This window comes from Anarhichas minor, unplaced genomic scaffold, assembly GCF_050575085.1.
Source record: "Anarhichas minor isolate MPS153535 unplaced genomic scaffold, ASM5057508v1 ptg000014l, whole genome shotgun sequence".
NCBI lineage: Eukaryota > Metazoa > Chordata > Actinopteri > Perciformes > Anarhichadidae > Anarhichas > Anarhichas minor.
The window spans coordinates 14,812,335-14,825,750 of NW_027466460.1; the positions used below are offsets into that span (position 1 = coordinate 14,812,335).

Below are 13,416 nucleotides of genomic sequence, written 5' to 3' on the forward strand. Positions count from 1 at the left end.
AAGAACATTGTGTACATCGTTATATGCTATTCTTTGTGTATTATTCATGCACTTTTTGTATTTAAGCTCTACATTCAGTATTTCATTCATTGATTTATTTAATCAATTAGTCATTTTAAAAGTTTCTTTTATTACTCTTTCCTATTGTATTTATTATTATTGCTACTGGAATAGACCTTTAGTGTAATGACACATTATAAATACATTATTGTATCAATTCATATATTCATTATAATGCAATATACTTGTATGTTGTGTGTATTTAATATTTGATAATATATCAAAATTCGAAAAAAAAAAAAACAGATACTGAGCTAACATGTGAGCAAACGGATGAAGACCATCGAATACAGTTGAAAGCTCTGGAGAAAAAAGTAAGTGAGTCGAGCTTGAGTTGGTATTGTTTTTGTCAAAATATGTTTCATATTGGCTGCAAATAAAATTGGGAAAATAACTAAATAACAAAAAAAAAACGCATGGATTAGTTCTGCAGAGCCAGAAACTGGTTTTATTTTTAAATGTATCACAGGAAGTGGCATTAATGGCGGTTCGTGTCAGCTTGACTGGCGATTCTCGGTGACACATCTCCTCCTCCACCTCCTCCTCCGCGGCTCCACTTCACCATTGTGTGTGTGGAGCTCAGTGAGCGTTGAGGTCGAGGCTGCCGCAGGGTGGGGGGGACGGACGATGGCGGAGAATTAACAAACAAACAAACGGACTATAATTTATCCTCCATCTTCTTCTTCTCCTTCTTCTTCTTCCTCCTGACCGTCCGCCGCTTCCCGCTCCCGGCCTCACCGACATCACACCCATGCAGCAGAGGAGCCCCTGGACGGGACTAGCTACATGTGGTGAGTGACAGACACCGACACCTTTAAATACACAGAAACTTGTCCTCGCGCTGCCAGCCGTTTGTCCGTCGCGAGCCTGTGGGCAACGCGTGAGCGGTTTGTGACGTCACGTTAACTTATGAGAGGAAGAAAGAGCCGTTTGTTTAATTAACGTTACTACAGATTTAACAATAATTATCAGACATTATAGTTTACACCTTTATACCGCGGCAGGAGCCGGTTAATAAGCAGAAAGAGTGAGGTTTTAATGTAAAATTAAAATAATAAATAATAAAAGAACAACCGCTTTTCTCTCCGGTTGTTTGTAGAGGTTGTGGCCAGGTGCGAGAGCCTGGTCGCCGGGTAAGTAGGCGGGGAGCAGCCGGTGTGTCTGGAGGTCCCGGAGGGTCTAAAAACCAGCTGCTGCTTTGACAGCTTTATGCTGCGCTCTCTGGGTCTCTCGCAGTGATTAATACCGGAGCATTAAGACCGGCATGTGAGCAAATATCCGGACAAGGAAACTATGAAAATGGCTTTTAATTGATATTGTGGGTTTAGTTGGTTAGAGGTGGTCAGTAGTGACTTTACATGTCTTTTAATGTTTCTTTATGGGCTTGTGGTTCACTTTTTGGTCCTCAACATTCAGCTCATAGTCCTTAATATGTGTAATTAATAGTACTTAATTACACGTATATGTACTGTAGTATCAACAAAACACACCTGTCATGTCCCCAGCTTTTAGTAGAATAAGCACTTAATGTTTTAAGTTTTGATAAGAGCCAGACTGATACTTGTGTTTTGACAAAGGCAGATACATATACTTTAATATTTTCAGTTTCATTTTCTGGATTCTTTTGTGTGTCCATAATAAGTACTGAACTGGACACTCCCTTTAATGGAATTAAATTAATTAGTTAATTCAATTATGATCAATAACAACTATATAAAGCCTTTAAAACTTACTATCTATTATTGATTAATATATTGTTGCCCCTTTCAATTAATTAGCAATCTGTGTCTATAAAGTAAAGATATCTTGAATTAAATGATCTTGTGTGACCTGCAGTCAATAAACAAACCCAAAGGTATTACATTTATATTTATATTTAAAAGACAAACAGTGAAAAGTAGCAAAAACAGTCCAGTTTGTTTGAATTGAACACAGAAAAGAAAAGAGCTCATCCACCTCTTTATTACCAACACATGAAACAGAGGCCACTAATGTGTAAAAGGTGATCTGCAGTAGCTGCATGAAGACAGCGTGTCAAACCAAGTATCCCAGAGTTGTGTTTACACTGGGGGGGTCAGAGGTCAGAGGTCAGCGTGTTGCATGTTTCCTGGCGTGGAGTCGAGGTTTAAAGGGAAGAATGTGGTCGTTGGAGCGGGCGGAGTTAAAGCAGACTGACAGACGTCCGCTCTGCTCTCGGTACAATCAGCACTTTGTGTGCATTATGTAAGACTTCGACATTGGACTCGCACACTCTGCAGGGCTGCCGGTCACACTCGACTCCGACACGAGAGCCGACTGACGAAGACGTCGAAGGCACAAGCTGATCAACAGGCAGTTAACTGCGAGGCTGAGGCCATGCTGGCTGCACAGCGGTGCTTCAAGCTAAATGCTAACTGTCTCTCAAAGACAACGCTAACATGCTATGTGTAGCAGGTACAGTGTTCGCCAAGCTCCCCGTATTAGTTTGAGATAACAGGCTGTGTTTATTTAGAGGGAAATTGTTGCGCAGCAGTTTCGGTACAAAGTAGGAAACAGTGCAAATAACACTAAATAAACTAAATAAAGATTAGCAATAAGGTGCAAAAAAAAAACAATGTACACAGTGACAGAAATGTAAACAGTTAACAGGGAGGGTCAGAAATAAGCAGCATGCTCTGATTTGTTAATCAGCAGGAAACACAAACTACAGCTGAGGCTGATGGGAAAGTTCTGAGTTGGACACATTCAGATTCAGACCTGATGGATCAGCGTTTAAGTTCCACACGGTACGGGACGTTATGTCCCCCCAGTGTACGATACATGGAGACATGATCCAAGTTTGATTTGACACTCGACTATTTCATATTTAACTGTTGCAGCTCTTCTTTCACAGCACATTTACACCATTGTTTTACTTTTTGTGATGCAGCTTTTTGGTGGTTAAGTTTAGTTTTTAAATTATTTTGGTTTCACTTTCTTAACACACCTGAAGTGCGACCCACTCCTTATTTGAGCCTCAAACAACAACAACAACAACAAAAAGACAATTTCCCGTAAGCTTCGGTCCGTATATTTACTGTAACATCAGACAGAAAACCAAACGGGACAAAAGACTGAGTCATCAATGACTCAAGAAAGACAGATAAAAGACGTATCACATGTTGTGTTTGTGTTTCATCTTTAAGTGACACACACACACACACTCACATTTACACACTCACACACACACACACACACACTGGTATATCCTGCAGTGTGCTGAGGAGGCGTCGGTAGCAGTAAACACACAGGATTTGATTCTGTGAGTAAAGTCCAACTTCACTTCCCGGACTCTGAGTTTCCCTTTGAACACAGTCATTATCGGCAGCAATAAGGAACTCAGGCGCCTCTTCTATACAGAAAACAAAACAAAGCCGTCACAACACAACGTGGACGAACAGAAGAGGCTGGTTATCGCTGCGAGTTCTCATGAAATTAAAACAAAGTTTCAGAGAATAACTTTCTGTTTCTCTGCCTGAGCGCTGCAAATATAAAGTGTCTCTTTAAAACAGGTCAGTCAGCAGAAACATGTTCCTACATGTCAGACTGAACAGTGTGGCCAGAGACACGCACACACACTGTGAGTCAGGTAGACACACACACGCACATACACACTGTGAGTCAGGTAGACACACACACACACACACTGTGAGTCAGGTAGACACACACACGCACATACACACACTGTGAGTCAGATAGACACACACACACACACTGTGAGTCAGTTAGACACACACACGCACATACACACACTGTGAGTCAGGTAGACACACACACACACTGTGAGTCAGGTAGACAAGCACACACACACACACGTTAGTCAGGTAGACAAACACACGCACACACACTGTTACTCAGGTAGACACACACACACACACTGTTACTCAGGTAGACAAACACACACACTGTTACTCAGGTAAACACACACACACACACTGCTACTCAGATAGACACACACACACACACACTGTTACTCAGGTAGACACACACACACACTGTTACTCAGGTAGACAAACACACACAGACTGTTACTCAGGTAGACACACACACACACACTGTTACTCAGGTAGACACACACACACTGTTACTCAGGTAGACAAACACACACACACTGTTACTCAGATAGACACACACACACACACACTGTTACTCAGGTAGACAAACACACACACTGTTACTCAGGTAAACACACACACACACACACACTGTTACTCAGATAGACACACACACACACACACTGTTACTCAGGTAGACAAACACACACACACTGTTACTCAGGTAGACAAACACACACACACTGTTACTCAGGTAGACAAACACACACACACTGTTACTCAGATAGACACACACACACACACACACTGTTACTCAGGTAGACAAACACACACAGACTGTTACTCAGGTAGACACACACACACACACTGTTACTCAGGTAGACACACACACACTGTTACTCAGGTAGACAAACACACACACACTGTTACTCAGATAGACACACACACACACACACTGTTACTCAGGTAGACAAACACACACACTGTTACTCAGGTAAACACACACACACACACACACTGTTACTCAGATAGACACACACACACACACACTGTTACTCAGGTAGACAAACACACACACACTGTTACTCAGGTAGACAAACACACACACACTGTTACTCAGGTAGACAAACACACACACACTGTTACTCAGGTAGACACACACACACACTGTTACTCAGGTAGACAAACACACACACACTGTTACTCAGGTAGACAAACACACACACACTGTTACTCAGGTAGACAAACACACACACACTGTTACTCAGGTAGACACACACACACACACTGTTACTCAGGTAGACAAACTGTATTTTGAAAACCATAGACCAGATATAAGAAGTGCACGTAGTCGTCATAGTTTGAGAACTTTGGTTTTGAAGCCTTGAGTTCGGCATTTTGGCCGTCGCCATCTTGTTGTTTTGCAACCAATGAACAGGAAGTGACCTTATTTGGACCGCGGTGGAGTGACGTAGAGACGCCGTATACATCGCTTGTAGCGACCTGTCAATCACAGTAAGCCCCGCCCTAAAGCATCCCCTGCTTTATGGTCTGTTTGACTCTAAATGGACCATAATGTACTAAATGAACATCATGCTGTATTGAAGAATACTTGAAACTAGAGATTGAGACCATAAACTCATGTTTACAATGTTTACTGAAGTAATAAATCAAGTGAGAAGTAGAGTCATTTTCTCATAGACTTCTATACAACCAGAGGAGTCGCCCCCTGGTGGACATTAGAGGGAATGCAGCTTTAAGACACTTCAGCAGTCTTGATGAGTTATTGTACAGATACTATAACAATAGTTTTTTGACCACACCAAAACCTGAGGCCTTTATCGATTAATGTGACGATTATTTTCCTTCATTTATTCGTGAAGATGAAAGTTATAATTAAAGTCATAATTTCCCACAGCTCAACGTGACGTCCTCAAAGATCTTGTTTTGTCCAAAAGCCAAATATATTTTAGTTTATTATCATGTATGACGAAGAAAAGCATCAACTGGAAGCACAGAATATTATTTTAACTTCTGCTGAAAATAATGACTTAAATTATTATTTGATTATCAAAATAGTCTGTGGATCTACTAATGTATTAATCGACTTATCATTGCAGCTCCAAAGCCTTTTCTTTCTATGTTTCTCTCCCCAGAAAACGCTCTGGGATGTATTTTTTCTGATGCAAACTTAAAGGCAGATAATGATCAGAAACCTGTAAAAGAACAAGTGTTGACATGACGCTTTATCACAGTTTATTTAGGGAAACAAAACAGGACGAGAGCTTTTTATCTGTGATCTGGATTTGATCTCCAAACACGGGGATTCACCAAAGTACCCGATCGCATCTGTGAAACCCCAGAGTGACTGAAACACTCTGCAGCTCCACAGCCGGTCTGTGAGAGAGAGGAAGAAAGATGGCGGGCGGTGGAGTGTGCTGCTGGCTGTCGTCAGGATGACTAAACACAGAAGCCTGCTGAGCAAGAACATTCCTGTGAGGGAGGAAGCTGCAGCTCCGGCCAAACAGCAACACGCTGATCCAGAGAACTGTCACCACAGGAGCAGAGACCCAACACGTCTCCTCACCTGTGACATCACACCTGCCGAAAGAGCTGACTCAGCTGTGTTCTTAGTTTTTGTTTCATTTACGCTCAGACAGCTGATTTACTGACAAGTCACATGACTCACAGTTCTGCTCTTTGCTTGAATTTATGACATTTATTATTTTTTAATAGCGTCACTCTTATCTGGAGAGATTATGAAAGAAATGCAGCAGTGATTAATTAAATACGTGTAAATGTGATCAGTGTGAACATTAATTCATCGTTTTAAGTTATTAGTAAAAATACCAAACGTGAGTGTCGGAGCTTCAGCTGCTTCTCTTCGTCCCGTCTGATCATGAACTGAATGTCTTCGGGTGGTTTTTGGTCTCTTTGGTCAGTGAGGTAAATCCACGAAAAACAACGGTAACAATGTTGAGTTTTTATAATGTTCTGGTTTCAGCTTCTCAAATGTGAAGATGTGTCTCTAACAGGGAAGTAAACCCAATAGTGTTTTTGGACGACACACAAAATACAGCATGTGATGAATAATCGTCAGATCAATCGCTAGTAAAAAAGATAATATATGTATTATATCTAATAATAATGAGTTGCAGACGTAGTGTACATACAGACATGGTGCTCATGAGGTCATGTGATCACATGGGTTCACATGTTTCAGTCTGTACTCTGAGAGCAGAGCTGCTGTAACACAACACCAGCTCTGATAGTTTACTCAATGGAAAGGTATGTGACACGCACACGCACACGCCCCTACACACACACACACACACCCCTACACACACACACACCTGTCAGATCTCCATGACAAAGACTTTGGTCTGTTTTTTTTTCCCACAACTGCAGCGTTTCTGAAACTATTTTTGGGTTTCTGCCTCATCACACAGACAGCTGGCAGAGGGGGGGGGGGGCGGGGACGACACATATTTGAATCTCAGCCAGCTGATCCAGAACCACAAGAAACGTTTTTCATTCGTAAGGATTCACGATCGGAGTGTGTACACACTTAAGTTTTTATGTTCAGAAGTCAAGTGTCTGTAGGAAAAGAGACAGACAGACATGGGGGGGGGGGGGGGAATGCATGTCTCTCTCTCTCTCTCTCTCTCTCTGTGTGTTCCTATGTCTCTCGCCCCGTCGCCTCCTCACCTCGTCCTCTCTGGGTGTCGGAGCAGATGGCCCCTCTGAGGGGCCCCGCATGGGTTTAAAGTAGAGAGGAGAACTGATGAATAATCATATATAAGAAGAAGGAGGAGGTGTGTGTGTGTGTGCGTGTGCGTGTGTGTGTGCAGTTTAATTCAGTCGCTGTCAGCACTTTCTGACGCCTGTTGGCCGAGTAATCGAGAGGTCACAGGTTCAAATCCCCACCACCACAGACCTCCAACCCAGCAGCTGCCTTCATCAGCACTCCTACACACAAAGTAACTAAGTACATTTACTCTTCAATACCATTATTACGAGTCCACTTCCTACCTTATTTATATTATATGCATTATATTTAATATGTATTCTACTTCATAGTTCTACTCTACAACAATTCAGACGTACATATTGTACTTTTTACTTTACTTTGCAGACTACAATGTAAGATATGATGAAACAGTATATGAAGTAGTGGAACATTAAAAGGCTTCTTATCGTTGAAAGCATCAGTAATAATATTCAAATAATATGATTTATATATTATAATAATATAACTCTCTGATAAGGACCTTCAGATTTGCTGTAAACTGAATATCTTTAAGTTTTACAGTTATAATTTACATAAGTACAAGGAGTAATACCACACTGTAAAGTATTGGCAACAATAAAAGTACTCCGTGTTGTATTATTATTATTATTGTGAAGTATTATCTTTGATGTATTAACATTTGAGCAGGACGTTGACGTTGTAGTTGTTTAATCTGTAACATTATATTTCATAAACTATCACATTGTTTGTTATTAAAATAGTACCTGTAGAATACACGTAGAGGAGGGACAAGTACAACATTTCCCTCTAAAATCTAGTGAAGTAAAGTTCCTCAAATGTGCTGTCGGTCGTACAAATCTGAGCATAACATTGAAATCTAAATAAATTAAGTTATTTCACATCTTTTAGGCTGATTTAGTCACCAAAGTGTGTCTACGTGTGTGTGTGTGTGTGTGTGTTGTTCAGTGTGTGTCGTCAGGACGGAAGTCGCCTGTTTCCTGTGTTTTGTTGTTCAGTCAGAAGGTGTCAGACTGACTCCCACCCAATCAGCTGACTGCGGCTCACATGGGAGCAGGTCAGCTGACACACTCACACACGCACACATATTTCTCATGACAGTTTGCGAGGAAGTCGCTCCGCTTCCAGGAAACCTGTGACTTGTCCGTCACAACTTTCCATGTCATCACTCGTGTATTTCTCAGCAGCACACTTCATGTTTCAGTTCATATCAACATGTCAACATGTCTCCATTCCTCGTATTTAATTACCCGAGTACAAACTTCAGGTACTTTACTCGTGTCTATTATCATTTGTGTAACTATCTACTTCTCCTCCACTACATCTCAGAGGTAAATATTGTACTTTTTACTACATTTGTCTGACAGCTTTAGTTACAGTTCTTCATCTCCTTCCTGTCCAGTTTAAACCTCGTATCTCCAGATGTGTTGATGTTGAATGTTTGTGATGAACTGAAGGATGAAATGTTCCTTCATGTGTTGATAAAATCCTCCTACTTCTTCAGATTAATAAACTCTTTAGAAAGACTCGTGGATCAGCTGGAAGATGCTTCATAACAAAGCTGACAACAGGTTGTTTGTTCTTTCTAGAGATACGAGGTTCTCACAGGACAGAGACGCTACAAACACGTGATGATCTTATAGAATATGATGCTTTGATGAAGATTAAACTAGACAACAGGATATAAAGGACATAAAAACATCTACAGCAGTAAAATGTAACAAACACATTAATCCAGAAACATCAGATATTACAGTAAAACACTGACGGGGACCATTTTACTTTTACTTCTCATACCTTCAGGTGATCTCCAACATTCTCCGTCATCTTTCATTTCATCAGTAAAAGTTCATCGTCACTGAAGGTTTGATGCCGTCCTTGGTTTCTTGTCGCCTCTCTGAACCGTTTTGTGTCTCCGCTCCACAGATCCATGTTGGGTAACGGGGTGAAGCGGAAGCTGGACGAGGATGAGGACGTTTCGGAGGAAGGCCGGCGTCCTCTGGCGGTCGGCGGCATGTCGCACGCGTCCTACACGCTGCAGCGTCAGACGGTCCTCAACGTGTCCCTCATGAAGCTGTACGGCCCTCGGATGGGCGCCGACCTCGGCCTGCAGCGCCGAGTCCTCATCAACAACGTCATCCGCCGCATCCACGACGACTTCAGGCTGGAAGGAGGCGTCGGCGCCCTTTTCTTCTCGGCTGCGCCGCCTGTCGCTGTCGCCGCCGCCGCCGCCGCCGCCGCCGCCTGCGAGGACGAAAGCTACCGACAGCCTCCGCCTCCTCCCTCCTCCCCCTTCAGCATCCTCTCATCACCGCTGACGGCGCTGGACTCCTGCCTGACTCCGGCCTCGCTGCTGGAGGAGGACCTGCCCATGTTCTTCACCCTGCCGCCCTCCTCTTCCTCCTCCCAACACCACCTGCACCACTCCCCGAGGCCGCCGCCCTCGCCGTCGCCCAAAGACAGCTTCTCCTCAGCCCTGGAGGAGATCGAGGAGCTCTGTCCCTCCTCCTTGGGCCCGCCGTCACCACCTCCTGCTCGGGTTCAGTTTGATGCTGTCATGAAGGAGGAGGGGCGGGGCTTTCAGGAGGTGGAGAGCCGGTTGGAGAAACCTCCTCCTCCTCCGTCCTCCCCGGGCTCCTTCCTGACGGACTTCGCCCTGGACGACGTCCTCTTCACAGACATCGACACGTCCATGTACGACCTCGGCCCCTGCCCGCCTCCGTCGGGAGCGCCGCCATCCAAGATGATGACGGACGACCTGGTCCGGTCGATGTCGGGGTACGGAGCGGCGGGGGCCGGCGCCCAGAACCAGCCTTTTAAGATGGACCTGGCGGAGCTGGACCACATCATGGAGGTGCTGGTGGGCAGCTGAGAGGACGAGTTAGACTTTCTATAACTTCTTGTTGATTTTGTACAGTTTTAAAGTCCCGACGTGCTTCACGCTGGTTTTATTCTGGAGGATTGAAGCTGCTGCGTGTTGAGCTTTAACCTCGATGGATTATCAGGACATTCGGTTCCATTGGCTGTTAGTCACGTGTCCTTTTCACTTTCCAGAACCAGCCAATAAGAGAAACAACGCCGTCCATCACGACAGCATCGACGCACTGATCAGTTCCATGAGCTCTCCGAGCTTCTGGTTCTCGGGACCGATCGTGGTCAGAAGAACCCGCGCTCGCTAACGGGACAGTTTGAACATCGCCTGAGTTAAAGTATCAGCAGCACACCGTCGCTCTGAGGATCCACCGCTTCAACACCTTCCTCACTGACGCGGAAGCAGAAGCTCAGCGTGAAGCTCCGTCCTGTTTTCTACCGCTGTCCGAGAAATTGTAAGAAACAAAAGAGACTTTTCTACCGTCGGTGCACGTTTTTACACATGAAGAACTATCCAGTGCCTTTTTAAAGAAAAACCTCGATCACACGGTCACGTCTCGCTGTTACTCGTTACTCTTTGTTTGATAACCTTCATTTCATCAAATGTAATCATTGGATCCCATAAAGAGAAACACCAAACGTACGCGTCAATGAAAGAGTTTGTTTTGTATATATATTCTTATTAATTCATTCTGGTTAAAAAACAACTTGTAGTTTTCAAACATCTCATTGGTTGAGTTAAAAGCTGAGCTGAGTTAGCAAGTTTACAAACTGGAAAACTAATTAATATATCGAATACACATTTAGACAGTAATAACTTTATCTTTTGGTAAATGTTCGAATGTTTTAGACGTTGGCAAAGCTACAAAGAATTTGTAGGAAACAAAAACATTTAACTCTTAAGTTGCCTCTTAAGTTCATTTATGTTGATTTGAGCTCAAACAACACTTAGCTTAGCATAAAGGAAACAAAGATGCACCAACTAATTACCTCCACAGCTCACGAATCAACTCGTCGTGTTTCATTTTAATGCAGAAATGTAAACACTGTTTTTAGTTTGAGTGATTCTTCGTTGCGTCGTCGTCGTCCGTGTTCAACGTTTCACAGAGCTTCAGTCTCGTGTGGTTCGTTTTAACTCAACCAATGAAACATTTGTTACCAGAATAAGAGTTTTAAGAGCTGAACTACAACCTGCAGTACAAATACAACTACTTCATGACGTGACGGGTTCTATGATGTGATAAGCAGACGTTCCCTTCAGCAGAAATAACTCTCTATGGATTATTTATTACCTCTCGGCTCTCTGTGTGTATTTATTGTAACTCTTGACACTAATATTTAGTTTGTACAGAACATAAATATGTATTCTTTCAAAGGATTCAAAATCTCATTTAATAAATGATTTGGTTTTATATTTTAGGATTTCAGCAAAGCAAACGTCCTCGATTCAACCTCTGCTACAGCTCCAACGTGTGTGTGTGTGTGTGTGTGTGTGTGTGTGTGTGTGGATAAACACTGGGCCTGTTTATTTTATGTTTTGAACTTTTTTTCTGAACTCCAAAACCCTGGTTTGTCTGTTTGTTTGTTTGTCTGTTTGTTTGTCTGTCTGTCTGTCTGTCTGTCTGTTTGTCTGTCTGTTTGTTTGTCTGTTTGTTTGTTTGTCTGTCTGTCTGTTTGTCTGTCTGTTTGTCTGTCTGTCTGTCTGTTTGTTTGTCTGTTTGTTTGTTTGTCTGTCTGTCTGTTTGTCTGTCTGTTTGTTTGTCTGTTTGTCTGTCTGTCTGTCTGTCTGTCTGTCTGTCTGTCTGTTTGTCTCCAGCTGGTACCGACCTGCTGTCCGTGTGTGGATCAGACCATCATGTCCTGATACATGAACATTAAAACTGAATCCAGATGTGTCTTTTAAAAGTCAACCTCTGTGTCTCCACCTGCTGGACAGATGATGTAACCGCAGTGAGAGCCGAGCCCAGCGTACAGACTAACATGTATGCATAATTAATAATGGTTGTCTTTATGCATCATATTGTTTTTATTACACACGTGTCTCTATAATACACCGTATTCATACCGTATTCTGCTCATTTAACTTCACAAATGTCTTTAAGATTTAATTCTTGTTTGTTGGTTTTCTGAGGTCTTCCTGCAGCTGTTTCACCAACATTTACAATTTATTTAAACTATTTTTATACAGACGCGAGACTAAGAACCTGCTGTGAGTCATTATGAAGTAGAGACGTATCGGGACACGGTGACATCATCGTTTAAGATAAATACAAACAAGAGAGAGAGATGTTTTTACTCTTTTTACTGTCAAATCAACAGAAAGTCAGTGATTGTCATAACAATCCTAAATTCATATTTTATTATAGAAACTGTTTCTCCACTTTGTGCTGTTTTGTTTCCGTGTAGAGAATGAACGACCGGTCGTTGAACATTAAACTAAATGTTGTGTCTGGTGTTCGCAGCTCTTCTGTGGCTGCAGGTTTATTAACTGGACGCAGCAGAGCAGCAAGTGGTCATCAGTGACTCTGTGCCTTGTCCGATGCAACATGACTTTGGTCTTCTGAAAATCATATTTGAATGTTTAAAATGAGGATTCAGCTCTGAGGAGGGGGGGGGGGGGCACTTTAGTAATTTTATTTTCTACATTAAACGGGAATTCTCTCATCTTTGTCTTCTCGTCTTTGATTTGTTTTCTTCGTCTTCTGGTTCGTTTCTCACAAACGTCACGAAGAATATTAATCATCTCGTTTCTGCTTCTTACTTTCAAAACGTTTTAAAGGAAGTTTTATATTTAAATGATTTATTATAAAACAAAAAGATATGATATAAAATCTGCCACTCACCCCCTCAACTTCTTTATTAGTTAAAACAAATATTAATTAAATATATTAATTCATATTTGTTTAAAGGCAGAATACAGAAGTAGAAACAGTAAATGACAATAAAATAAATCATAGTTTTACAATTAATCATTTAAGACTTATAGTTTGTAATTGTAAATGTTTTTCAACTTTGAGTGTTAAAGCATAATTTACATATACTTGTTTTTAATAACTAATCTAGTAAAACTGTAGCAACGTAAAAGTCTATAAAGCTGTTACTTCCATAAACGTTGATATAAAACTAAACCTTCATGAAGAGTTT

At 42.1% G+C, this 13,416-nt stretch overlaps 1 protein-coding gene across 3 annotated transcripts; it reads left to right on the forward strand.

Annotated features, from left to right (window-relative positions):
* Window positions 1-572: 572 nt before the first annotated feature.
* On the forward strand, window positions 573-10,915 carry LOC142949868 (SERTA domain-containing protein 2-like). Of its 3 annotated transcripts, none has more exons than XM_076091720.1 (2): window positions 573-851; window positions 9,328-10,915. In XM_076091720.1, the coding sequence occupies exon 2, from the start codon at window positions 9,332-9,334 to the stop codon at window positions 10,271-10,273; it is 942 nt and encodes a 313-aa protein (XP_075947835.1). In that variant the 5' UTR covers window positions 573-851; window positions 9,328-9,331; the 3' UTR covers window positions 10,274-10,915. The 3 variants fall into 3 exon arrangements, with proteins under 3 accessions (XP_075947835.1, XP_075947833.1, XP_075947834.1); XM_076091718.1 differs by lacking the exon at window positions 573-851 and adding an exon at window positions 8,542-8,732; XM_076091719.1 differs by lacking the exon at window positions 573-851 and adding an exon at window positions 8,597-8,668.
* Window positions 10,916-13,416: the final 2,501 nt, after the last annotated feature.